This window comes from Phyllobates terribilis, unplaced genomic scaffold, assembly GCF_046119375.1.
Source record: "Phyllobates terribilis strain yellow unplaced genomic scaffold, ASM4611937v1 Scaffold_3__8_contigs__length_932513732, whole genome shotgun sequence".
Lineage (NCBI taxonomy): Eukaryota > Metazoa > Chordata > Amphibia > Anura > Dendrobatidae > Phyllobates > Phyllobates terribilis.
The window spans coordinates 488,231,584-488,257,953 of NW_027362763.1; the positions used below are offsets into that span (position 1 = coordinate 488,231,584).

Consider the following 26,370-nt stretch of genomic DNA (forward strand, 5'->3'; position numbering starts at 1 on the left):
TGCTATTTTAATTAGATTTATCATCCGTCTTGTCCCATCCTTCACTTGCCGTCCTGTCACAAATTTTGGTTACGGGGCCACTAAGTGAGGTATCACCTTACTTAATCTGGAAGCTATTAATTTTGAAAAAAATTTAACATCACAGTTCAGAAGAGAAATGGGTCTATAGTTCTCCGGTAACCCTGGATATTTTCCTGGTTTCAAAAGAGTTGTAATTCTAGCCTAAAGATTTTCTGGAGCTTTAGATTCTGCGCTCTGCCAATAATTAAAAGTCCTAAGTAAATATGGGGATAAATTCTTAGTAAATTGACGATAGTATTCATGTCACAACTAGAGATGAGCGTTGTTCTACTCGAACTGTTCGCCAATCTCAAATTCGAGCTGTTTTGGGCGGTGTTCGAGCCGTTCGGCGAACACGAACAATTTGAGAAAAATTCGGCTGTTCGAGGTTATGTTCGATAACTGTTCGTGCACCAAAATCATAACTGTATTTTTTCTCAGTAATGATGAAAATTAATGTTAATACGCAGTTTGAGTGTATAGCGGGGTGGGGGGAGGGGCAGGGGATGGATCTCTGCAGGAACAATGAAGATCTCCATTTTTTTTTCTCTTTCCCGCATTTGCAGTGGGGAGGTGCAATCTGTCAGCCTATCAGCAGCGCACACACGGAGCGAAGTGCTTTTTTTCACACAAGCAAGGGCATGTGTCATTGGCAGTGTATGTCACATGTCCTTGCCCTATAAGACCAAGCCATTTTCCCCGTCGCCACCATTTTCTCACTGCTGCAGCTGCGTGTTAGACGGCACCGCTGTTGCTGTGTGCGCTATACCTTGTTAATTTCAAGCCAATTTTCGCACAAATCTACAGATAGCTTGGGAGTAGGGAATAGTTGTGATTGCAGTCCTTTTAAGGACTAGGTTACAGCATTTCCTACGACTTTTATCAGGCAGGTCTGTGCTCTTAAATAGATAGATTTGGGAGTGGGAGTAAAGACTAATTGTAATTGCAGTCCTTTTCAGGACTAGGTTACATCAGTTCCTATCAGTTTTTGCCAGGCAGGTCTTTGCCAGTGCTGTGCAAGTTTTTTTCACAGCATTTGGCTGAATCTAGCAAAGCTAATCCTTTTTGGCCTATTGCAGAGTGTGTTAGTCAGTGGAGTAGCCTATCTGTGTTGCAAGATATACCACCTGTGTATAGAATACCAATTTTTTTACTGCACCTAGTGAAGTAAAATCTTTTGGGCATAGCATCATTCTATTAGTCCATCTATACTGACCTCCATCAGGTTGCAAATTGAATATAATTTTTTTCTGCATCTAGCTCTGAAAAAATATTGCGCTTCTAGCTGTGTGTGGGACTTGTTCTATTAATCCATCTATACAGACCTCCATCAGGTTGCAAACTGAATATATTTTTTTCTGCATCTACCTCTGAAAAAATATTGGGCTTCTAGCTGTGTGTGGGACTTGTTCTATTAATCCATCTATACAGACCTCCATCAGGTTGCAAACTGAATATATTTTTTTCTGCATCTACCTCTGAAAAAATATTGGGCTTCTAGCTGTGTGTGGGACTTGTTCTATTAATCCATCTATACAGACCTCCATCAGGTTGCAAACTGAATATATTTTTTTCTGCATCTACCTCTGAAAAAATATTGGGCTTCTAGCTGTGTGTGGGACTTGTTCTATTAATCCATCTATACAGACCTCCATCAGGTTGCAAACTGAATATAATTTTTTTCTGCATCTAGCACTGAAAAAATATTTGGCCTTCTAGCAGTGTGTGGGACTTGTTCTATTAGTCATCTATACTGACCTCCATCAGGTTGCAAATTCAAAATAATTTTTTGTCTGCATCTACCTCTGAAAAAATATTTGGCCTTCTAGCAGTGTGTGGGACTTGTTCTATTAGTCCATCTATACTGACCTCCATCAGGTTGCAAACTGAATATAATTTTTTTCTGCATCTAACTCTGAAAAAATATTTGGCCTTCTAGCAGTGTGTGGGTCTCATTGTATTAGGCCATCTATACCAAGCTCCACCAGCTTTTCAATTAATAATAATTTTTCGCTGCATCTAGCCCTGAAAATAATTTTTCTTCCCAATAGTGGTAGCAATAGAAATATGGGGCGCGCTCCTGGCTTACAAAAATATACGCTTCATAACAAAAAACACCAGCTTAGCGCACTGCATTAATAAGATGGCATCATCGTCTCTCCCAGTGCTAGGCCTACTACCCAGGCTAGCATTCCTGTGCCTAAAACACAATGTATGGGTCCGCGCTAGCCACTATGCTGAGGGGTCTAAAGCTGCTGCTAACGCTTTATAACAATTCAATTGGCAGATTTTCACAGAGCTCTTCCACAATGCCCACCCATCGGGACAACAGTTGCCCACCTTCCCTATGGGATCTAGTGGCGAATAGTTGATGCCATTAATCAGAGCGTCAGTTGCCCCGTCGACGTGGCAAGCATACGGTAAGGCATGGGAAGAGTGGACACGACTAGTAGCAGGCAGACGGGTTGACCAATGTGAACAAGCCAGATCACAAGTCACCATAGAATTTCTCCACCAGCTAATGATGAGGGGCATATCAGGGGCGTCAGCGCAGCGGTGCCTGACCGGAGTAGCATTTCACTTCCAACTACTGAATTGGGGAGATGTGACAAAGAGATTCATCATCAGACAATCCATAAAAGGGTGGAAAAGGGGTCAGCCAAGTCAGGAGTGTAGACGTCCCGTCCCGTGTCACTAAAACTGATTTCTCACATCATATCCCTAACACCATTAACATGACACTCACAATTTGAAGCAATACTACTGTCTACTGCATTTGTGATCGCCTTCTTCGGGGCGCTATGCATAAGCGAATTAGTCCCTCAATCCAAAATTAGCACCAGTGGAGGCTTATTACACCAGGACGTAGTCATAGGCAATAATGCAATACGTCTACGCATACACAAATCGAAAATGGTTCCAGCGGGCAGGGGCACTTGGGTACTTCTACAACCCACAAACGGTACACTGAGTCGGGTAACAATAGTAAAACCATATCTAACCATCAGATCACAAAGTAATTTGTTCCTATCACACATTGATGGGACGCCATTATCAAGATACCAGTTCCAAGCTATATTTAATAAATGCATAACATCGGCAGGGAACCACCCCAAAGATTATGGGACACACTCATTCCGCATAGGCGCGGCCACAGAAGCAGCAAGAGCAGGACTGTCAGAAACGGAGGTTCAGAGGATAGAGAGATGGCGATCCACGTGTTTGGCAAGATACATAAGACCGGACTTGTTATCCTAACGTGGTTTGTTTCTTTTACAGGTGACGCTAAGCCAACAGTGTGGGTGATAGGCCACTCGTATATATATTGGGCAGGTTAAAGGGCGAAAGTCCGCCCAGGCGGGAGGAAATTAGAGTTTCATAACACATATTTCAACTGGAGAGGTATTAGAGGCCTGCTATGGCCACAGGTACTAATGGAGGTAATCAAGGTAGGGAGAGAGGCAAGATGTCTGGTCATCTTAGTTATACAGGCCGGGGGAAACAACCTAGGTCATCACAAGAGCGCATAACTAATGGCAATAATGAAACTAGACACTGAGCGCTTCAGAGAATTTTTCACAAAACTAGCTATAGTATGGTCAGAGATTGTGCCGATAGCGGTATGGCAAGGTGCGCGAGACATCACGGCCATCGAACGGACAAGGCGGGTAATAAATATTCGGATGGCAAAATTTAGAAGAGACAGAGGCGGTGTAGTGGTACGACACCGACAACTGGAAGGAGATAAAGCAGGCCTCATACGGCCCGACGGTGTTCACTTAATGGATATTGGACTGGACATATTCCTGTCAGGACTCCAGGACGGAGTGGAACAAGCGTTAAGAGTGATGGGTGGGGGTCAGAGTCCTGCATACGAGTACGCAGGATCCTCCGTGGCCTGGAAATAGAAAGGACATGTTGGAGAGTTACACTTGTTGGCCAAGTTGCCGGAGTGGAGACCCAGGGCATGCTGCAACAAGCTGAATTATTTTAGAAATAAAATGTCTTTCTAATGGAATGAGTATAAAGAGTTAATAAAGCTGTGACCGATCCTCACCCATCCAGTTGTAAGAGTTACATTATTGTATTGTCAAGGAAAGGGGGGCGGTAGGGGGGCTGAGCGTCTGGGTTTGGTTGGGGGTCCCCACAGTCTGCCTAGGCTAGATGCATTTAAAAATTCTTATTAGATACACAGGCGGTGCAGCTTGCTTCGCAGCTGGGCTACTACGCCCAAAGTATTGCCTAAGCTAGATGCAGTTAAAAATTCTACGCTGACTAGCAGACACTGAAGATTTGGAGCAGACCTCCGAGTAAACAGCTCTTCATCTGTGTTACCCCAAGCCATAGTGTATGTAGTTTCTTACAGTTAAAAGGGGGGGGGAGCGACCCAACCCACCTGGAATTGACGATGCCAACGTCACGTATGACACAGCAAGGGGACTCCAAAAAGAGTTTCCATTTTTTCCCAAAATTGTGGCACAGACACCACTTAACCCTAGAACGCATACCTGGGGCCTCGCAGTCCCGCCCTGTTAATTGTTTTCTATTTTCTGCAAGATTACTTTAGTTCGAATTTTGAAACTCTAGGTATTTTTCATGTATATAGTTGTTTGTCATTTGAGTTTGAGTTATTCAATGTTATTTGCACACGGGCCTAAAAGGCCCCAGGTATATGAAAGTGTAGATTTTTATGGTCATGCGTTCTAGGGTTAAGTGGCATCAATTGCCCCACAGTTGCTTAAAACGGTTGGTGAGGTGATATTACCAAATCCTCAAGCTTTTAGCCTCCCAAGGATAACACAGGATTAGAAAAGTCCTTGCGAATCCATGATTTGTTCATCTTTATGAACGTGAGTCTGTCTACATTCTCAGTGGACAGCCGCGTGCGCTTATCTGTCAGCACACCATCAGCAGCGCTGAACACACGTTCAGAGAGAACACTGGCTGCAGGGCATGACAAGATCTCCAAGGCGTGAGTGGCGAGCTCTGGCCATTTTTCCAGATTGGAATACCAAAATGAGCAAGGGTCCAGTGACACAGGCATGGCTTCGATGTTCACTTGGAGATACTCCTGCACCATCCTCTCTAGGCATTGACTATGTGTCAGACTTCTTGTCTCCTGTGGCCTTGCAAAGGATGGTCTAAAAAAGTGGTGAAACGATTTCACAAAATTGCTGTTACCAGCAGATACTGTGTTACTGTTACGGTTTGAGTGATGAAGACTCGACAGTCCCGCGGTTGGCAAGTTAGAACTGTGAGATTCACTTCGTGCACCACTGGTGTTTTGTGGAAAAGCACATGTAAGATTCTGCAACACCGTCTGCAGATACTCCTGCATGCGTCAATCCCTTTTTATGGCAGGAATTATTTCAGCAAATTTACTTTTCTACCGGGGATCTAAGAGTGTGGCAACCCAGTAGTCGAGATTACTTCGAATTCTGCAATCTGAGGGTCATGTTGCAGGTAGTGCAGCAAGAAGGCACTCATGTGTCTTGCGCATCCAGGAGGACCAAGTCCTTGTTGTGTTGGTAGCGAGGTAAGAATCATGCTTCTTTCCTCTGCCCTCTCCCCCCAACCTCGCACAACAGAAATGTGATCAAGGTCTCCCTCATCTGATGAGTCTTCCATGCCCATCGCCAGTTCATCCTCCACTTCTTCCTCGGCTCCTGCACCTTCCTCAATAGTTTGGCTGCTACCATGCGCCCTGTTTAATCCCTCTCCCCCACCCTCCCATGCCTGCCTCCTTGGTGCTGCCAACCGTCTGGACCTTGGAGATGTTATCCCTTCCGCATACGACTCCTCCTCTAATTCCTCCACCTCCTCTTGTCCGACCACCTGACTCTGAATTCTGTTTAATGTGTGCTCCAGCATGTAAATCACCGGAATAGTTATGCTGATAATGGCATCGTCGTCAGCACTAAACATCTTCGTCGCCATTTCAAAACTGTGCAGAAAGGTGTGTGGCGCCCCTGAGGGTGCAGTCACCACAGAGTTACTGCATCTCACCCAGAGGTGTGGTATCTCACCCTCAGGTAAGGAAGGCGTATGGCTCGGGACCCTAACACCTGCATCCAACACATACCCGCAGTGGGGTTAGGGTGAGATTGCTCCTAAGGGAGAGCACAGTCCCAGGTCCCTAGCTGGTGGGAGGATCCTATGTAGTGGGTGCTTAGGGGAGCAGCTTAGGGGAGCACATGACAGGGAGAGTAGAAATAGGAAGCCATCTTAGAAAGAGCAAGCCAGTCAGAGGAGGAAAAGTGACAGGAGCAGAGGCTCGGCATGAGCTCTGCTCCGGAGGCGGGCCTAGCCTGGGAGGCCCAGGACTGAAGGAGAGAAGAGAGGAGTGGGAGCAGGAAGGCTCCAGGAACCGAAGGGACCCTAGGGCTACGGGCCGTGCAGAAGGCCACCTGTACTCCCGCTGCTACCAGGAGGTAGAGGGGTCAGGCCAGATAACGGGAACCGGTCCCTCAACTAAAGGAGAAACAGCAAGGCTCAACTAGAAACCGGAGGCTGCAGCATTTCATGTACTGCAGGCAAAAGTCCACACCAGTCTCACTAAGAAGGTAGCCACATAGGACCCAGGGGACGGAACACAAGTCGCCCGCCAAGGCCCGAGGATACCGGATAGAAGTGTCACTGGGTGTGAGGTGCAGGGAGAAGGCCAGAGAAAGGACACACAGAAGGGGGTCCTGATAAGTACTCCGGAGCTATCTGGGGGTGGACTGAGCCCCTCACTGAGTATGCACAGCACGACGGGTGAGATAGCTCTGGTACCTGTAATCTGGACTGCAACAACTGTGAGTAAAGATCTTGGGACTGCATCACACGGACTCTGTGTTCATTACTGACTCCCTGCACTACAACCACCATCATCCACCCACACTGCCCTGAAGCTACACTCTTCCTGTGGTGAGTAATAATACCATTGCAGCAAAACCACCAGCTTCAGAGGACTGTTCCGCAGCGGCGGCCCCTTTGGCCGCACTCCACAGGTGGCGTAGTCGGACATTATAAAATCCATATATACAAATTACCGTTGGATTGACCGCCCTGGGTCACGGACCGGGTCACCGCCACAGTGACTACAACCCCCAGCATCTACCAGCCCGGCTCCGGGTACCCCACGGCCCAGGGGGCGCGTCAACTTCATAGGTCCCTGATCTGAGACCACTCCTGCTGTGTGATTTGCCCCACCTCTGGATCTCGTTGGCCCAGGCTATACGTCAGAAACTATTGCACCAGGGCTTGTCGGTGCTGCCACAGTCGCTGCAACATGTGCAGAGTTGAATTCCACCGTGTCGGCACATCGCATTTCAGCCGGTGAACTGGCAGGCCCAACGACTTCTGTAGAGATGTAAGTCGTTGAGCTGCGGGATGCGAACGGCGGAAGTGAGCACACAGCGACCGTGCCCTCTGCAGAAGGCCATCTAGTCCGGGATAGTGGGCTAAAAATTTATGGACAACCAGGTTCAACACGTGAGCCATACAAGGCACGTGTGTAACATTTCCCCGGCGAAGGGCCGCACCCAGGTTTGCAGCATTGTCGCACACGGCCTTCCCTGGTTGCAGCTCCAGTGGAGACAACCATTCATGAAACTGGGTCTCCAGAGCTGACCACAAGTCCTCAGCTGTGTGACTCACATTTCCCAGACATTTCAAAGTAAACACTGATGCCGTTGAGCCCTGCTGCCAGCATAGTAAGGAGGTGCGCAGTTAGAAAGCAGGTGGCATTACCAGACAGGCTTTGGGTGCAGGTGGAGGACCGAGAGGAGGTTGAGGAGGCAGAAGCAGTGGAGGAACTTCTAGATAAAGAGGATTGACGTACAACTCGCGGGGACGGCAAGACTTGGACAGCAGCCCCTTGTCCTGCTGTCACCATAGTTACCCAGTGCCCTGTCAGCGACATGTAACGCCCCTGTCCATGCCTACTCGTCCAAGTGTCTGTGGTGAAATGCACCCTGTCACACACAGAGTTTCTCAAAGAAGCGGTGATGTTGTGTGCGACATGCTGGTGGAGCGCAGGCACACCTTTCTTTGAGAAGTAGTGCCGACTGGGCATCTGGTACTGGGGCACTGCGACGGACATAAGGTCTCAAAAATCCACTGTGTCCTCCAGGCGGAAAGGCAGCATTTCTGTAGCCAACAGCTTGCAGATGGTGAAATTCAACCTCTTAGCTTTCTCATGGCTAGGAGGAAATGGTCTTTTACTTGTCCACATCTGAGGGACCGAGGGCTGGCTGTTGTGCTTTGACGGTGTTGAGTAGGGTGTCCCTGGCAAACTGCCAGTCTGTGAGGAAGATGCAGGCGGACATGTTAGGTTGCCTTGATCCAAAGGTGGTGCTCTCGATGTCAGAGAGCTCTCAACACCAGCAGGTGTTTCCACTTCCCAATGAACTGACGACCTGCCAATCACACTGGCTGTTGCAGGTAAAGAGGTGGCAGGTCTGCGTCCAAAAACATGTGTGACTGCTGTCCCCCCAGTCACAGAGGATGAAGAGGCCGCGGATGCACAAGATGGGGCAGACGGTGGTTGGCCCAGCCTGCTAGGCCGCATTGTAGCACAGTGAGCTTCCCACTGCAACTTATGCTTCATATCCATGTGACGGTACATGCATGAAGTACTCAAACTATGGATTTTTTGGCCTCTACTTAGCTTTTGGTGACAAATATTACAGATAACACGAGTTGGGTCATCCTTATCGATCTGAATAAATGCCCAGGCTATGCAAGGCTTAGAGCCCATGCGACCTGAAGAGCCACTACGACTTGTGGTCAGAGGCGGAGTTGTGGTTGAGGATGCAGTTGTTGACGTGCTTCCAGTACTCCGTCTCTGTCCAGGAAGGCGCAACCTAACCTCGTCGTCAATAGCATCTGTGACGCCCCGCTGCGCTTGGTATCACAGATCCTAGAAGAGTGTATTGATGGAATCCTCCACAAGAGGCCCCCATAAACATTCACACATCTCCACCTTCCACCTCAGACCAACAGAGGGAGCCCGTTAGGGATATAAATAGGGAAGGTGGAGCTAGGCAGTTCAGTTCCTCTGAAGAGTTCCTGCAGTAGAGAAGCCTAAGAGAGGTCAGTGTGCAGTGGAGCTCAGTCTAGTCTAGAGAACTCAGTTAATAGTTCAGCAGTGGAGCACGAGGCTCCTGCTAGCTAGATTCAGGGAACCCAGATAGAGCTTAAGGTGTGCCGGCGTCATAAGATCGGTGAAGCGCGGCAAGCTGCCGTTAGTGTGTATAGCCTATTGAGGGCCCGAGAAGGCCGAAGGCGAGTGGCGAGTTAGTACATAAGGGGCAGAGGAGCTTAACCAGCTCACCCTGAAGCATTTACCGGACACCGGATCCGAGCTTACCGGGATCTCTATGACCCAGTAAGGCATAACCGGAATCCCTGGAGAACTACAAGTCCCAGGATCGCTAAGGTGCTGATACGTAACAGAGCCAGGAGACGCTTAGGCCCCGCATACTGGGAGCGTGAACTTCAAGAGAAGGCCCTACCACAAGGTCAGCCAGCGCAGGACAGAGACAAAGTTAGGCCTAGCTCCAGGCAGGTCAGAAACTTACTGCGCAGAGGCAAGAAACAGGAGGCCCTACACCCGCTCATTGGGGAGGATCCTGATATGCACCCTTCACCCTACAGTGCTCCAGGATGTGCCTGAATTTCCTCCAGTAAAAGGTACTGAAGTGACTACCGTGTCCGTTTCCGTTCTTGCTCTGACCCAGCTGGGTCTCGCCTGTCCTGCATTCCCCCTGCATACGCTGCCCTGAGACCTAGCTCCACCTGTGGAGAGCTATACCATCGAGCTGCCTTATCACGGGCCTCAGTGGACTGCTGCAGCGCTGGTGCTTCTCACCAGATACCACAGGTGGTGTCACAAACTCTTATAAAATTAACAATTATCCACCCTTTTAAAGAGTGACCCCAGGGTATGGGCCAGGGAGCCGACCACCGCGACATCCCAAAGGCCAGGCAAAAGCCCGGGTGACCTCATCGACTGGCTGACTGTGGGTTGACAGTAAGTGGGATCTCCAACCTTGTCATCATCACCCTGTGTGTTATCACACCCGTCGTCCTCAAAGCCAACCTCTTCCTGCCCTGACCGAAAAGTCAAGTTGTCGCTCCAATCAGGTATTTGAGTCTCATCATCGTCTTCATCATTGTCTCCACCAACAGGAGTTACAGTTTGGGAACGAGGGTCTACATTATGCTCAGAACCTTCTTCATCTGGTCCTGGATCCGACTTATAAAGATTCTGGGCATCAGTGCAGATCATTTCCTCGTCTGGATTAACAGAAGCTCTGGAGCAGACCTCCGTTTCCCAGGCTATAGTATGAGTAAACAGCTGTGCAGACTCAACCATCTGTGTTACCCCATACTCAGACGGGCAGCTGGAGACTTGGGAGCTGTGAGGAAGCAAGTGCGATTGGGGTGACACCTCTGAGGACTGGAGTATTTGTGATGTTGAAGTTGAGGTGGAGGAGAGCCCACTTGAAGGAGCACTTGATATCCGCTGAAGCACCTGCTGTTTTTGTGCCTCATCTGGAATTTGTAGCGATGGGCGTGTCCGTAACAAAGGGATCGTATCACATTGTCCACGAAAAGAAGTCGACATGTTAGTTTGGCTGGAAGATGGTCTTTCTTCTGCAGATGTTACTCCCCCCCCACCGCGGGGGGCTCGACCCACCAGCGGACAGGCACCAGTATTAGGAGAGGGGGGCTGGCCGTCAGGGTCCACCGCGGCTCTGGCACAAACCCGGCGACACGGAGGTGGCACGGGCAGGAACGGACTGGCCGTGTCGGCTTCTCACTTTTTGGATTTTAGAAGGGCATGACATGCCTATATCTGTGTCTCCCCCTCCTTTTACTCCTCCACCTCTTTTATTTTCGCATGACTATATGTACTTGTCACTTTTCCATGTGTTAGTTATGTCTTCTGAGCAGTTTGTCAGCTTTTGGACAACTTTGAAGGTGTTTTCTGTGTGTTTCTATGTGTTTTTGTTTGCCTGCCATTGGTTTTAACGGTGTTCGAAGGTGTTCGACGAACAGTTCGACAAACAGTTCGGCGAACACACGGGTGTTCGACGAACCGAACCGAACTCGAACACTACGGGGGTGGCTCAACACTAGTCACAACCCATCTGGGCCAGAAAATGAATTATTTTCAAAAGTTTTTGTAATATTTTGGATTTCCTGCATGGAAAAAGGTGCATTAAGATACCCCAATTGTTTTGTAGAGATTTGAGGAAGGTTCAATTTCCCAAGATATGACTATATGCTTTCCTTATTTGGTTATCTAGTAACAAGATCTTCTTTTAAATCGTAGAGTTTATAATAATAATCCGCAAATTTTTACGCTATTTCTATCTGATTCCATATAACTAATTTATTTGGGCCTTCTAGAAACTCTATTTTTGTTTGAGCTTCTTTCATTTTATTCTTTTAGCCAATAAAGCACCTGCTCTATCCCCCAAGTTGTAAAATCTAGATTTAGATTTCCTTAAGTCGTTCTCATATAAAGTAATAACCTACATCGACGTTGGAATCTGAGTTTTGATAAACTATCCAGAATTTGTTTCGAACGAGAGACTTTATTTATTTTTTCCAGTTGTTGAATTTTGGAAATTAAATCATTGAAAGCATTTTCCGAATTTCTCTTTATGAAGGATGCACATTTTTTAATAATTCCTCTAATGACCGTCTTATGTGCCAACCATATACTTTCATCTGACACCATCCCATTATCATTATTAACAAAATATTATGTAAAATTTTCCTTTACTGCTTTAATAAAATCAGCATCCAATAGTAAATGGGTATTTAAGCGCCATGTAGGGAATCTAGCTGCAGCGTATTGATTCTTCACTGTTAGAGAAATAGGAGCATGATCTGACCATGATGCCACGCCTATCATTGAATCCACACAGTTACCTAAAATTTTACTGTCAAGTAGAAAATAATCAATTCTGCTATATGAATGGTGTCTAGGTGAAAGGAATAATACTGGCATATAAATATCTCCATATATCATGCAAGTGGTATTGCATTGTTAATGGGCCAAGCTCTTTCCTAGTAGCTCTTAATGAAGAGCAATGTATAGTCCTTGATACAGGAATATTAAAATCCCCGCATATGATTTGAAAATCCTGTGCAAATTCTTTAAACTTTTGTAAAAATTTCTGAAAAAATTATATTTGAGAGTTATTTGGGGCATATAAAGTAGCTATCGTATATATCGCATTATCTATACTACATACTAAGATAACAAATCTACCCTCAGGATCACTTAATTTGTTTAAACACAATGGAGACTTTGATAAAAATACAAACTCTTGCCTTTTTTCCCCCCAGACATGTTTGCAAAAAAACATATACGGAAATGTTTTATGTTTCATCCTTGAGTTCTCATTATCTAATAAATGTGATTCCTATGTACATGCTATATCACATTTAGATCTAATAATTTCTTTCCAGGCCATAGATCTTTTAGCCGGGGAATTTAGCCCCTTTACATTAATGGACAGCAAGTGCAAACTCATGATTCAAATAGGGATAGCTATACTCCCTGAAATTTATGCTGAGACTTATGACATAACAAACAGACATATAACATAAAAGAAAATCTAAACCTCCCCCCCCCCCCAAAAAAAAACAAAAAACTTTGCAATTAGGCAGACAAACTGCCTCTTGGGGAAATGGAACAATACATGCTTAAAAATGCATGTGAAATGTACAATATAAACTCTCAGATCCATTATAGCCTGAAAGTCCAGCAGGACTACTGTGACTCCTTGCCCTTAAAAAAATGTTAGTGCAAGCACTTTAGCTCTTTCACCATTCTGGATCTAGTTTTTTCTGATTGCCATTAATTGAAGACAAGATTGCAGATTCCATTTTTGGAGCAAGTTTTCTGCTTGCAATGGTGTTTGACATACATATGTTGACCCTGAATAAAAAATCATAATTTTAACAGGAACTCCCCATCTATATATAATATTATTACCTCTCAGGATTTCAGCCACTTTCATAAATTCTTTTCTTTTAGAGAGTGTTGAGATAGAAAACTAATATAGTGTTGAGAGGAAAAACTAATATATTTTGAAAATTGTCAGATAAATTCATTTTTTTCCTTAAATTCTGCAGAAAAATTTCCTTAGTTTTATAAAATCAAATCTAGCCAGAATGTCTCGTGGCAACGCAGGATTAAGATTTTTAGGTTTTGGGATTCTATGAATCCTATCTATCAAGTCCTGGAGTTCTAATTCAGGAATAACCAACTGCAGCAATTTACAAAAGTGATTAGCCAGATCTGTATCCTGAATAGATTCAGAGACTCCCCTCACCTGTACATTGTCCAGACAGGATCTATCTTCCAGATCACAAATCTTTAAGATAATTAACCTCTTCTTCTAAGTCTGCATTAGCATCTATCAAATCATTATGTGAAGAAGCATATTCTGCCATTTTTGTTTCAATATGTGCTGTGCGATCTCCTAAAGAATCTGTCTCCCCTTTTAAATCTTTCAACATGCCATGCATATCTTCCTGTAATGAGGCTCACAAGGAACCAAGGAGAGATTGCATAGTTTTTTTTTGTGAGCGGCACCACCACTCTCCCCATCACCAGCCACCTTTCCACCATCACCACCATCAGATGCCATCAAAGAGGTCCTCTGCAGCAAGCGTGCTGTATGGGCAGGAGCTGTCACAATCACAGCGGGGGAAGTTTCTCAAGCATAAAAGTCTGTAAGTTTCGCCGGAGACCCTGGCTTGCGGGTTCTACCTTTTGGCATCGTGCCTCTTGCTGCGGCGCAACACACTGCTATGTGGCGCGGAGTGACTCACGGCGTCCTGGGACCACGAGGTGCTGCACGATTTGCAATGTGGCATTTTGTGATGCCACTCACGATGTCCAATCCACTCGTCATGTAGTGCACGTGAGAAGAGGGTCACTCACGTGGCATAGTCATGTGCGGCAGAACAGGATCGCTATACGGCACTGTGCACTAGGAAGGATATCACATTTCGGGTAAAACCAAAGGCTCAAGCTGCCTCAGAGTCCATAGATGCTGAGCTCCTGCTCAGGTTCAGGCAGCTGATACAATCAGCATGTCAGCCAATCTTCCCTCCAAAAATAGTGTCACTTGTGGGAGTGTATGCTGTTTTGGCACCTCAAGGGTCAGCAAATTTGACATAGCATCTGCTATCTGTTCAAGACAAATTTGCACTCCAAAACCAAATAGCACTCCTTCCCTTCCGAACCCTGTCGCATACCCAAACAGTAGTTTCCGACCACATATGAGACACCATACTACTGAGGAGAAATTGCATAACAAATTAAGTGGTCCATTTTCTCCTTTTACCCTTGTGAAAATGAAAACTTTGGGGCTGTATAAAAGTAAAGGTAACTTTTTATTTTTTTTTCTTCCAATTTGCATTAATTCCTGTGAAGAAACTGAAAAGTTAACAAACTTACTAAATGCGCTTTTGAGGAGTAGTATTCAAAAGTAGTCCAGCATTAGGCAGTAATCTTCACACATTGTGCTGAGCCGTGTAGCTTCGTTCGATGTTTACCTATAACTGCCTCCGGAGATGCTAGCACTATCGGTGGGGTCTCCCAGGGTTGAGGATAGATCATCAATATCATATGACAGGACAATCCCTTTAATGACATCAGGTATGACCTCTTGTAGGACTCTATCCAGATGTGAGTCATCTCTTATATCTCAGATGACGCTGAATTGAAGATACCTTACTTTTTATTTGTTTTACTCATGAGAACCTGGGTGGACACGCTGGCTAGATTACTCTCACTGTGGTGGGAAAACAGTTTTATGTATATTCATCCCAAAGAGTACATGATCCATAAATTGATATGTCTCCTATATCGGCTGACAGACAGGTAGGTCTAAAGAAATTTTAAAATATATATAACAGCAGACAGGCTAATAAAGATGACACTATGATATTACGCCAAGCCTCGACACAGCAGGAGCTCTGGATGTGCAGTATATCATCACTCCAATTACCTGTGGCATGTTCTCCACTTTTAGCACCTGTCACTAGAGAACAGCTCCGGACTTATTAAGAAGCTTTTGATGTCAGAGCAGTAGCTTTGGATTTTTATTTGATGCTTCCTGACAATGGATCTATTTTGTTACATCTATTAACTAGACTGCGAAGTTTCAAACAAAACAGGTAGAAATTATGCCTTTTCCCCTCATTCATTCGGCTTGTTGCCATGGAAACAGAGTCACGATAAATTAATTATTCAGTCAATGTATCAAGAACATTCTATGAAAAGCTTTACCAACACGCTGAGCTTCTGTAACTTTTCACTAATTAAATACTTAATCGCAAAAAGGCTAAATATTCTGATACAATACCATTACAAGAGGTTATCACCATTATTTGGAGGTTGCTTAACTGACTTGTTGGTTCAAGCGATCGTTAATTCCTAAAGCAGCTTATTGTTGCATGCGTTAAGTTTCCAGTGGGCTACATGGCGTGGTGGGCTGGTTTCAGATGGCCATAATACTAAAAGTTACCAAACCAGGATACAGGACAGTTTTACTGAACCAAACTTGCTTTGTGTTTTATGGTGACTTACAATTAGTTCAGCAGAACAAAGTGGGAGTTGTGGACATATTGTGCCTGTCTGAAATTGGCCTCAAATGCTCAAAGGGATTATCCATTTTAAAAAATCCCTGTCCCCAGGCGCAGTTTGTTATAAAAAACAAACAGGTTTTACTCTCCGTCCTCAGGTCCAGAGCTGAGTCTCCATAGCTACTCCCAGTGTCTTGTATTGTCTGCAGCACTGACATCACATAGCGCAACTCTTGAGTTGTCCCAAAAATAATGTGACATTTGGCGGTTTTACACTTGTTCCGATCAGCTTTGCCAAAGAGGGGCAGTGTGTAGCGTGGAGCGTTGTGAAGCCTGACTGTCTAATTAAGCCTGACCGAAGTACATTCCTGGCGGAGGCGCACTCCATTTGTAATATGAGTCCAATTCTGTGGTATGCACCTCTTAAAGTTGTTCTGTCATGTTCTTTCACCTACACTGAGAGCAGCCTAATGTAGGTTAAGAGACCCTGATTCCAGCGTTGTGTCATTTACTGGGCTGCTTGCTGCAGTTTTGATAAAATCACTGTTTTATCTGCTGCTGATCTACCAGTTTTCTGAATACTGAGCTCTGTATAACTCTGCCCACATCACTGATTGGCAGCTTTCTACCCATGTACACAGAAAGCTGCCAATCAGTGGTCGGGGTGGGGTTATACAAAGCTCATGAATATGCTTGAGTACCTGGCAGCTGGTTTACTAATCCTATTATGATAATCTGCTGCTGATTATGCAGCCTAGTAAGTGACATATTGCTGGAATCAGGGTTTCTGCACTATGCTACTCTCACATTAGGTGGCAAAAACATGGTGACATTCGATGGCTGTCGGCCTAACGATGCTTCGGCCGATCATTTGGTCAACAACCATTTTAGCCGACCATCCCACACAGGAACACTTGCTCGGCTGAGTGCTTCTGTGTTCTCTAAGAGAAAGCCGTCGACCTACACGTCAGCAACTGAGACGTTATCTCAGTGAGAACAATGCGATCGGAAGTCCAAAATAGGAAATGCGCGATCGACATCTCTCCCCACCATCAGTTGACCGGCACACCCATACACATTAGACCGTCAGCCGAATCCGTCAATATTGGTGCGTTCAGCCAACATTAGTCTAATATGTATGGGAGCCTTTAGGCACATTTTATTCTAGCAGTCCTTTCATTGGGACTGACGTGCACAATACCAGTCTTAAAGAGAACCTGTCAGCGGTGTTTTGCTAAGTAATGGCCATGTCTGTAAGTAATTTAGCAAAAGGATGCTGGCAGGTTCTCCTTAATGAATCAGGCTCTTTGTTCTTAAAGGGTTTTCCTATGAATGACATTTATCACCTATTCACAGGCGATAATTGTCTGACCATTGAAAGTCTCATGATCACTAAACAGCGATGAAGAATGGTGCATCAGGACCCAAAGCATTCCACGTTTGACTGATTTAATATTTGTGGGGAGATGTTTTGTAGGGTTCCCTCATAGATAAAAAGTTGTTGACTGACTTAGGTAATATTTGTTCTTTCTAGAATTTGATACAGGTTCCCTGTTTCTCCAGCATTATGTGTAAAGTGTAGGTTATGCTGTGTTTAATTCTTTTGGGTTATGAAAAAATCTCTTGGAATTATTTATATCTACTATTTCTATCTACAGCTAGCTCTAACTTTACAGTATTCGTGATTTACAGTAATGCAGTAATTATGGTGACTTATCATGCTAATTAAACAATGTTGTGATCATCATTAACATAGCTGTGTGCACAATTAGTATACAATTTGTTTTTTTCATGATTAATTGTTATTATTGAATAACTACAGTTATGTTGGTCAATGCAAAAGGTTAATAAACCTGAATTTTTAAGAAAGTAAAAAAGGGGTTTTCTCTTTCTTAGGAGAATATCTGTGTGTGCATATTTATTGGGGAACTTTTAGTACGTAGAATTATTATGCAACTAACTGAAACATGTAAATTGTCTTATCTCAATTGTTTCCTTTCATCAGTTAAAGTGAGAATAATAACCAAACAACTGAAAATGTACAAAAATACATTTCTAACAATTAAAAATATATATATATATATATATATATATATACCAGTATCCAATATAGCCACTATTTTTCCCAATTACAGTCATAAGCCTTCCATCTTCAAAGTGGAGGTCTGTGCCAGTTACTGAACCAGGCATGGGCTCATCCATCTGGACCATCAAGAGTCACTCTCATCTCATCAGTCCATAAAACCTTTGAAAAATCTGTAGTCAGATATTTCTTGGCCCAGTCTTGATGTTTTAACTTCTGTGCCTTTTTCAATAGTGTAGGCGTTTCAGCCTTCCTTACATTGGCCATATCTTTTAACACTGATCACCTTGTACTTCTGGGCACTCTAAAGAGATTGCAAATCTGGAATGTGACTACACTGGAGGATAATGGGGTCCTGGTCACTTCATGACTGATTCTTCTCAAATCTTTGGCAGTTTTTTTTCTCAACTTTTTTTTGTGACCTGATGACTATTTTCAACAAAACTTTTGATGGTTCTGTTATCACGCCCCAATATCTTAGTAATTTCAATAGTGCTGCATCCCTCTGTAACACTTTTAATAATTTTTGACTTTTCAGGGTCAGTTAAACCTCTTTTTTGACCCATTTTGCCAGAGGAAAACAAGCTGCCTAATAATTCTGCACACCTTGATAAAGGATGTTGTATCTTCAAGCCTCACCCTCCTTCATTACACAAATACACATCACCTGATCTGCTTCATCCAATAAGCATTCAAGTTTATACAGCTTGGAGTTAGAAAATCTGCATAAAAATGATGATATGGTCAAATACTCACTTGTCTAATAATTATGCACACAGTGTACAAGTGAATAATTCATTTTCATACTGTAATTAGATCCTATATAGAGATGAGCGGATCGACCAGTGGAAAATCAAGTTCAAGTCAAATGTCCTGAAATTTGCTGTTTCACGAAAATTCAATCATTTTGAGATTCAATTTGCGGTTTGCCAAAAAAAAAAACAAGCTCAGCACCATTTCTCACACTGCTGAAGCATCAGAAAACGGGCTACCATTATTTTGTGTTACCGTGCAGGCCTCCCCGTAATGCCCTGCAGCTACGACATCTGGCGGATAATCATATATAGTACAGTACAGTGGTAGGAAGTACCTGGGCCATCACAGATTAGGGGTTCCCATTGGAACACAGTTTGTAGAGCAGAGTTGTTTTCCATCTCCAGTGTCACTGGGTCAGTCTCCTTCTCCTATAAAGTGTAACCATTTTTGGTCAGCGGGCTCCTCTCTCTCTCGCCTGTAGAGTATAAGCTCTTATGGTTAGTGGGGTCCTCTCTCTCCTCTCCCCCCATCCACCCCATGTATTTTCCAAGCAAATACAAACTTTCCAGTATTGAGATTCACACAAATTTATTCACCGCATATCTAATTTTTGGGGAAAAGTTGTCGAACTCAAATTTCAAAAGATCCGCTCATCTCTAACCTTCTATGATACGATGTAATAGTGGAGCTGTTACTTTTGCATTGGAGCTTGGCTACTATTCTTGTCAGGTGCCATATTATATCTATATTAATATAAGTCATGTTGTAAGCCAACTATTTACAATGTTTGTTATAGATATTGTACAGTAATTACTATTCTGTTTTCTTTTTTTGCAGTTACTTAATTGTTTTGTGATCCCTGTCGTCATACTACTGTCCTGGTTTTTCTTACTGGTGCGATATAAGATTCTACACTTCATTGGGGCAGTAGCTTGTATCTTAGGAATAGGGTGCATGGCAGGAGCTGATGTGCTTATGGGAAGGCAACAAAAGGAAGGTAAATCTTATTGTTACACTTATTAATGCTCTTACCCAACTGCACTACAATCTTCTTATATACTTCCCATGCACCACACCTCTGGATCTGTGCTTTCTTGGCTTGAAAACCCACCTGAATACCAATTTATCCACAGAAAAATGCATCTAAGGCATCATAACAATCCCATAATCAAGTTCTTTATTGGTCAAAACACATAATCAGGCAAAAAGGTAATGTTTTAGCCAAAATATTGCCTTTGCCAAGAGTATTAAACAAACAAGTGAACTGATGGCCCACTACTTCTTCCCTCTCCAATTGATCCATCCTTTGTTGTCCATAATGGACATTTTTTGAAGGGCTTGTATAAAAAAGAAACTCCTAGAAATTCAATTCTACTATATGATAGTTTTCAACCTCGAACAGCTATGAAGTCCCTCCTGAATAATCAGTACGAAAAGGGTGAATACTATCGAATTGTGACTGACGTCCAACGTAGAGCGAGACACAAGGGGGAAATGAAGATTAATTTTAGAGTGAGGGGGTACCCACAGGATGAGTTGGAAAGAACTTTAAGATCCTTAGATAGGTGGAGAGTTGAGGAGAAATGAATTCCCTTTGTATCTACATTTTGTTAATATTGTAGTCAGATAGTCATTTTGGCCAATAGTCCGTGATTCTCGCCCAGAAATTGAGAAGTTTTGTGATCCTCCACTCATGACATATCGTAGAGCAAAATATCTACATGACAAGTTGATTAAGGTGGACTTGGGTGAACGCAGCAAATATTTCTGACTAAACCAAATTATGGGACTTCCCCGGCTTATCTTGTTGCAATTATAACATTATTATCAAGAGGTGATACCTTTAGACACCCCGAATTGGGAAAGAGTTTTAAAATAAATGGTTACTTTACATGCAGCACTGATTTTGCTGTCTATGTAATTATTGCCACTGTGGGCTACAATATGTGGGTGAGGCTACACAACCCGTGAAATAATGCACTGGCCAGCAAACATCAAATATTAGAATGAAGAGAATTGAATATCATGTACCTAGGCATATCTGGGAAAAGAAGCATAACGTGAGACAGCTCAGGTATCAAGTGATCAATAGTGCACCCCCCAAAAGACGGGGAGGGGTAGAATGTTGAAAGGAAGGGAAATTATGTGGATTAGCAGGTTGGGCAAGGTGAGCTGAAATCATCTCAATATGGAATCCAAGTTGTAATCCTTCACCTAATGTTGTGTGCTGTATATATTATATCTTTCAGGTGGAATTTCAGTAGTAATTTTCTAATGTAAGTATGGAGGGGAATGTGATAAAAGTGAAAGGTATAACACTAAAAGTTCATTTTTATTGGACTCGCTTGGTTGGTATATAGGATTTTGTTCTGTGTTTTCTTGTTCTCCATTCCACCTTCTTTTGTTTGTTTTCCTTCCTCTTTTTCCTTTTTTTTTCAATCTAATTACCCTTTCTGTCACTATATTATATGCTTAACATAAAATGTACCTCATTAAGATATCACTCTTCTCAATGCTGTTTTATTGTATCTGTTTTTGATAGTATCGGTGGAGGAATGGTGATTGGTGAATTGTCCTGTTATTTGGTTGCTAGGATTGTTCTTGAGCCAATGGACTTGTGCCTGAATTCTGTTGTCGCTGATTGACTTTTGTAACTCCTATGATGAAGTAAGGTCCCAACGCATTGTGATAATGGTTATATGTCAGTGTTATTAAAGCAAGCATACATAGTCCCAATTGTGTGACTGACTGTTGTGACATGTCACTTAGTTTTCTCTGACACATGATGATAAGACGTTGATCGTCACTCGCAGGTGTAGACTTGGTCTTGGATCCGTTCATGTGGCTACAACTAAAACCCTATAACTAAACGCTACATTACAGAGATGATCGTTTTGAGATATGTTTTTTGGAACAAAAACAAACAGTAACTCTGTTCAATTTGGAGCTAATAGGGCGGCCTTTACTAGAGTTTGTGATAATTTCGTGAGTTGTCGTTATTGGGGTGTTTACTCTCATGGGTATGTAAAGTGCTGCAGAGCGGTAGGCATGACCGAGCTGCTGTCCGGTTTCACTCTGGCACTTTACAGACAGGGGATGTCCCAGTCCCAGTGTGCTGTAGGTTGTGGGGTGCATCTCACTCACTTGTGAGCTGTAGATCTCTGCTTCTTCTAGGCTTCTGTCCTCAGGAGCCGCGGGACACCAGGTTTTTTGCAACATTTAAACTTTTACTTAACAGTCCAAGTTCATCAGGTAGATACAGGTGTGATAGGGCACGTTCATTCTGGATTAACACTAAACCCGCTGTCTCCATCAGCCTCAGGGATTCGCTGTCCATTCTGGCAGTGCACCCGGGACCGGCCATCTGCTCCCCACGTAATTCCACGTCCACAGACCTCAAGATGTCAGAAGACCAGGCCCACACCTTGGTGCCTGGCCCAAGCCTTAGGCTCCAGACGTTACAGGAATATCCATTATAGATTTCAGTTTGGCCTCCCACTGCCTTGCGCGACTGACACATGCTGTTCTAGCAGCTCAATGCACCTGGGCTTGGACCTCACACTAGTCACTTCACTGCCTCTAACTGAACTGAACTCTGACAGGAAATGCTTTCTCCCTTATCTTAACTATGCCCCTCCCAACTGGGAAATTCCCTAAACACATGAACTAAGCCCCTCTCACACCGGAGTTATACTTAGAACTTTTACCTGTGTCATCACTGTCACTTCACACTTCCTATCTCAATTGTGTCCACAACTGCACTATCTAAATTTTTAGCTTATGCCTAATGTCAATCCTATACCTACATGTTTACTGCTTATCCTTACACTATCCCTATTTAGTCATGTAATACAATACAATACTATAGCCTGTCAATGTCAATAAAATACATTTAAATTATTCACGATTTTAACAATCATAAAACCTTATACACATTACAACAAGAGCATACCTAGATCATTAGGAAGGGATGAAGGGCATGAATTACCCCCAACACACCCTTACAGGTATAGTGTCATCAATAGCTGCCTAAAAGTGGACAATGATATTGCTATAATATCTTCACCCAGATGTGCTGCAGATTCATCTGCTTTAATCACCAGGTGCTGCCATATTCGTGGTGTAAGGGAGATGTAGGATCTAATAGTGCCGTTACTGTCCATCCAGGGATTAGTTTGGATGAGAACTGTGGTTCTGCTCAGCCAAGCTAATAGGTGTGCTACTGTCTAAAAGCCCAGCAGGTGTAATCATCTCCCTGCTCTGGCCTAGTGGGCAGTATCACACCCTTTATATATATTCATAGCCTCCTGCTTCGGTTGCCATATATTGTGCCTTCAAGCACCCTGGACTCTGGTGTTTGCTTGTTTGTGGATATCTGTTATTGACTCACCTTGTAACTTGACCTTGTTCTATTCTGTTACTCCCATGTCCCAACCTCGGCTTGCTTGACTACACTCTGACTAATACCTGACATCTAACAGTGTTTGATTTCTGTCAACGTCCTTTTCTGGTTTTGACCTAGCTACCTAGACTTCTCTTGCCTCTGGTTTGCTGCTCCTGAGAGTGGCCATTCTGTGGAAGCAATCCAGTGGACCCTGTTGTAAGACCAGATCCCTGTACAGTGGTTAAGTGGCGAATGCTGGGGTAACGCTGGAATCTACCAGAAGGAGTAGCGAGCACCAAGTCTGTCTGACGTAGCATTTTTGCGCCTACGGCTTCTGACAGACATTGCAGTTCTACATTCTACCTTCCACTTTGAATCACATTGCCTCTCCATGATAGAGTTGTGCCTAAATAATATTAATCTTAAATTAATATTTTTTCTTTTCCTATGAGATTTGAATACGCGACATTTAGATTATGCAGTGTTTCTACAACAACGGATCAATGGAAAGAGGAAAAAGTAGTAGCCCATTGGCTAAACAGTTTTTCCTGTTTGTGTTTATATTTCGCTTGACAAAGACAAATTTTTGTCTGAAACATTGCCTTTTTTTTCCTGCTTAGATAAATGTACATTACTGTACTGTTGTAAAAAAAATGGGGCTGGTTTGCACTTACGACAGTCTGGCTGGAGTAGAAGGCACCAAATTCATAGCCGTAGCCATGTACCACCCCAGCTCCTCCCCAGCTCTGCCCTTTTTGATGGAGTTCATTCAAACTTTTGCACAATTTCTTGTGCAAAATTTTTGCAACTTTTTAACACTTTTACGACACTTTTCTGATGTAAAAGCTTAGATGAATTGGCTCCAATGTCTCAATTGCCTGATGCAATAATCACAAAATTATATGAAATGGTCAACCACTTTATTGGAGACACTTCAATATGCTTTGTTAGTTTTACACAATTCTAGAATATATAAGTAAAAAGACTTTTCTATATTATATCATCAGAACTAATGTGAAAACCAGTTTTCTAATTTGCTTTTAATACCACTCATTAAATAATCTCACAGTAGAATCTGTTAATATAATTACTATTCGAGCACATACTGTTCAGCAGTGTTCTACACATAATATAAAAGAAAGTCTATAGAAAGTCTCCTGCTTATATTTAAGGAACATGCCTCTCTTTGTTAAATTATATTTTTAACTGTATTTCTTAAGTTTAAATATTTCAAATGTTATATATATTTTTTTGTCTACAGAATTTTTTCCAGGAGATAGCAAATTAATTGGGGATGTCTTGGTCCTTGGTGGTGCCACTCTGTATGGGATTTCTAGTGTGTGTCAAGAGTACATAGTTCGAAATCTCAGTCGAATTGAGTTACTAGGAATGATTGGACTTTTTGGATCTTTCTTCAGTGGAATACAGCTGTGAGTATATGACAAAAGAAGATTCATCCTCAACTCTGGCAATAGTTAGACAAACATATTGAAAGTATGGATAACATTTTCTGAGCATGTACAGGGAAGGGCTGGGTCATCTCTATGTATAGGACTGAGTGAAAGATGCTTGCTCTCCACTCCAAAAGACAAGGATCCAGAATCTATTAACCCAAGTAATCTCTCACTGGGATATAGGAAATTTCATGTTCTAAACTAGACAACTCCTTAGTCTTTTATTACTTAGAATTATTTGCCCCATCTAAATATTTTACCTGATGTTTGAGATGTCTCACGATAATGTTTGGCGTTCAAGACTTCTTAGCAATCTAAAGATATTCTAAATATGTCAACTTGACTGTATACAGATAAAGCACGATTAGTATTTGTGTGTTATGTTCTATTGATATGTCCAGCTGTCATCCGTCCGTAATGTATCCAGTGATAAAAAAAATTGGACCTATAACCAATAGAGCAAAAATGAATGCACATTTTGTGCTGTTGGAACAAAAATCTATTTTTTACTAGAGGTGTCTCTGAACATCTCTAGTGTTCTTGAAATGCACAGTGCTTAAAAATATAGTTTATGTTAAAAAATGGATCAAGTTGGTATCTGTTTTTTGGAAAGATGAAAAACTAGTTTTTTGATCCAGCTAAACACAGCTGGGTTGCAGTCAAGATGTTTTAAGATATTTCCATATCCATTCATATAAATGAGTTCTCTACGGGATGGTTTTGTTTTCCTGAAAGGGATCCAAAATGGAAATAACTGCTGGACATCTGAAAAAAAAAAAGCCTAACTCCTTTAAAAGAGCACTCCCATCAAAGTTTTTATCCTCTTAATATATTGCAATCATCATATTCAGTTTTTAGTCACGTGATGTCATACGCCTAATGGAAAAGAAAAGAATTAGCTGGGTAGAAGGGTAAAATGAGCAACTGTAAGTACACAGTGCTATATAATATAATGGTTGCAATATATTAAGAGGATAACAATTTTAAAATGGATTCTGACAGGAGATAACTGAATTTTGGGGTATGATTTTTTAACTTAGTTAAATTATTTAGCCAATTTATTGCACTAGGAGCTTCAAACACATCCACGCCACATGGATGTAACAGAGGTGCAGAATTTACACTACCTGGAATTTTAAGTGGTATAGAACTAATAATTACTGGACACATGCTGAATGCATGCCAACTGCTCATTATGACAAGTTCAAAAGTAGAAAATAATGATGCCTGAACTGAATATTTCCCATTTCAAGTTTGCATAATTAGCTAAACCTTTCTAAAATTTATGTGGCTTCATTGTCGTTAATGGACCCACATATCAGCACTTCAAAAGTGGCATGAAAGTGACATGCTTCTGTATTTCTTCAGAGTAACTCTCCATAAGCTGAAGGAACCTACGGAATTCTGGAAAAAAAAATATAAAAGAATCTCTCTCACTTAAATTACTACATTTTATGATCCACAAAAATTATTCTTGTTCCTGTAGTCTTGTATCTTCTAAAATTGAAATCCCAGTAAAGGCTAAAGGCTCAAAGCATCAAGGATTATACTGTCCGTAAAATTCTTTATACTAATAATTAGTCCTATATTACTAGAGACATTATGAGACTACCCGTATAACACTGATATTAAGCCATAGTTATACAGTAAATGGTACAAACATTATTCTTCTGTTTATCCCTCTTCAAGTTTATAATCTACTTTTCTGATTTAGATACAGATATAAATGTACTGTAGATTATAGATATATTCAACTCTAGTAATTTAATTCTTATTGCTTATATTCAGTAGCTTCAACATCCTCTATATATTACTTTGGTGATTTATCTCTACTTTACCTATTGGCAGTTTCACATTAACTCATACATTTTGTAATATTCTATCTTTAATATTATCAACCACTATTTTTTAATTAAAATAGATGAACACGCTGTTTCTAATGTAGGCTAGAATCATGAGTTAAAAGATCTGACTAACATATTTCCTCTTAAAATGATTCTAAAATTGTTCCATTCCAAGGTCATCTG

The 26,370-nt window shown here is 42.6% G+C and overlaps 1 protein-coding gene across 1 annotated transcript in view; it reads left to right on the forward strand.

The window, feature by feature from the left end:
• The window catches only part of SLC35F1 (solute carrier family 35 member F1), a 687,614-nt gene that overhangs the window by 620,682 nt on the left and 40,562 nt on the right, over positions 1–26,370 (forward strand). The window contains exons 4-5 of the mRNA XM_073675924.1: positions 19,343–19,502; positions 24,151–24,319. Of these exons, the coding sequence (XP_073532025.1) occupies positions 19,343–19,502; positions 24,151–24,319 (329 nt within the window). The remainder of the gene's footprint in view (positions 1–19,342; positions 19,503–24,150; positions 24,320–26,370) is intronic.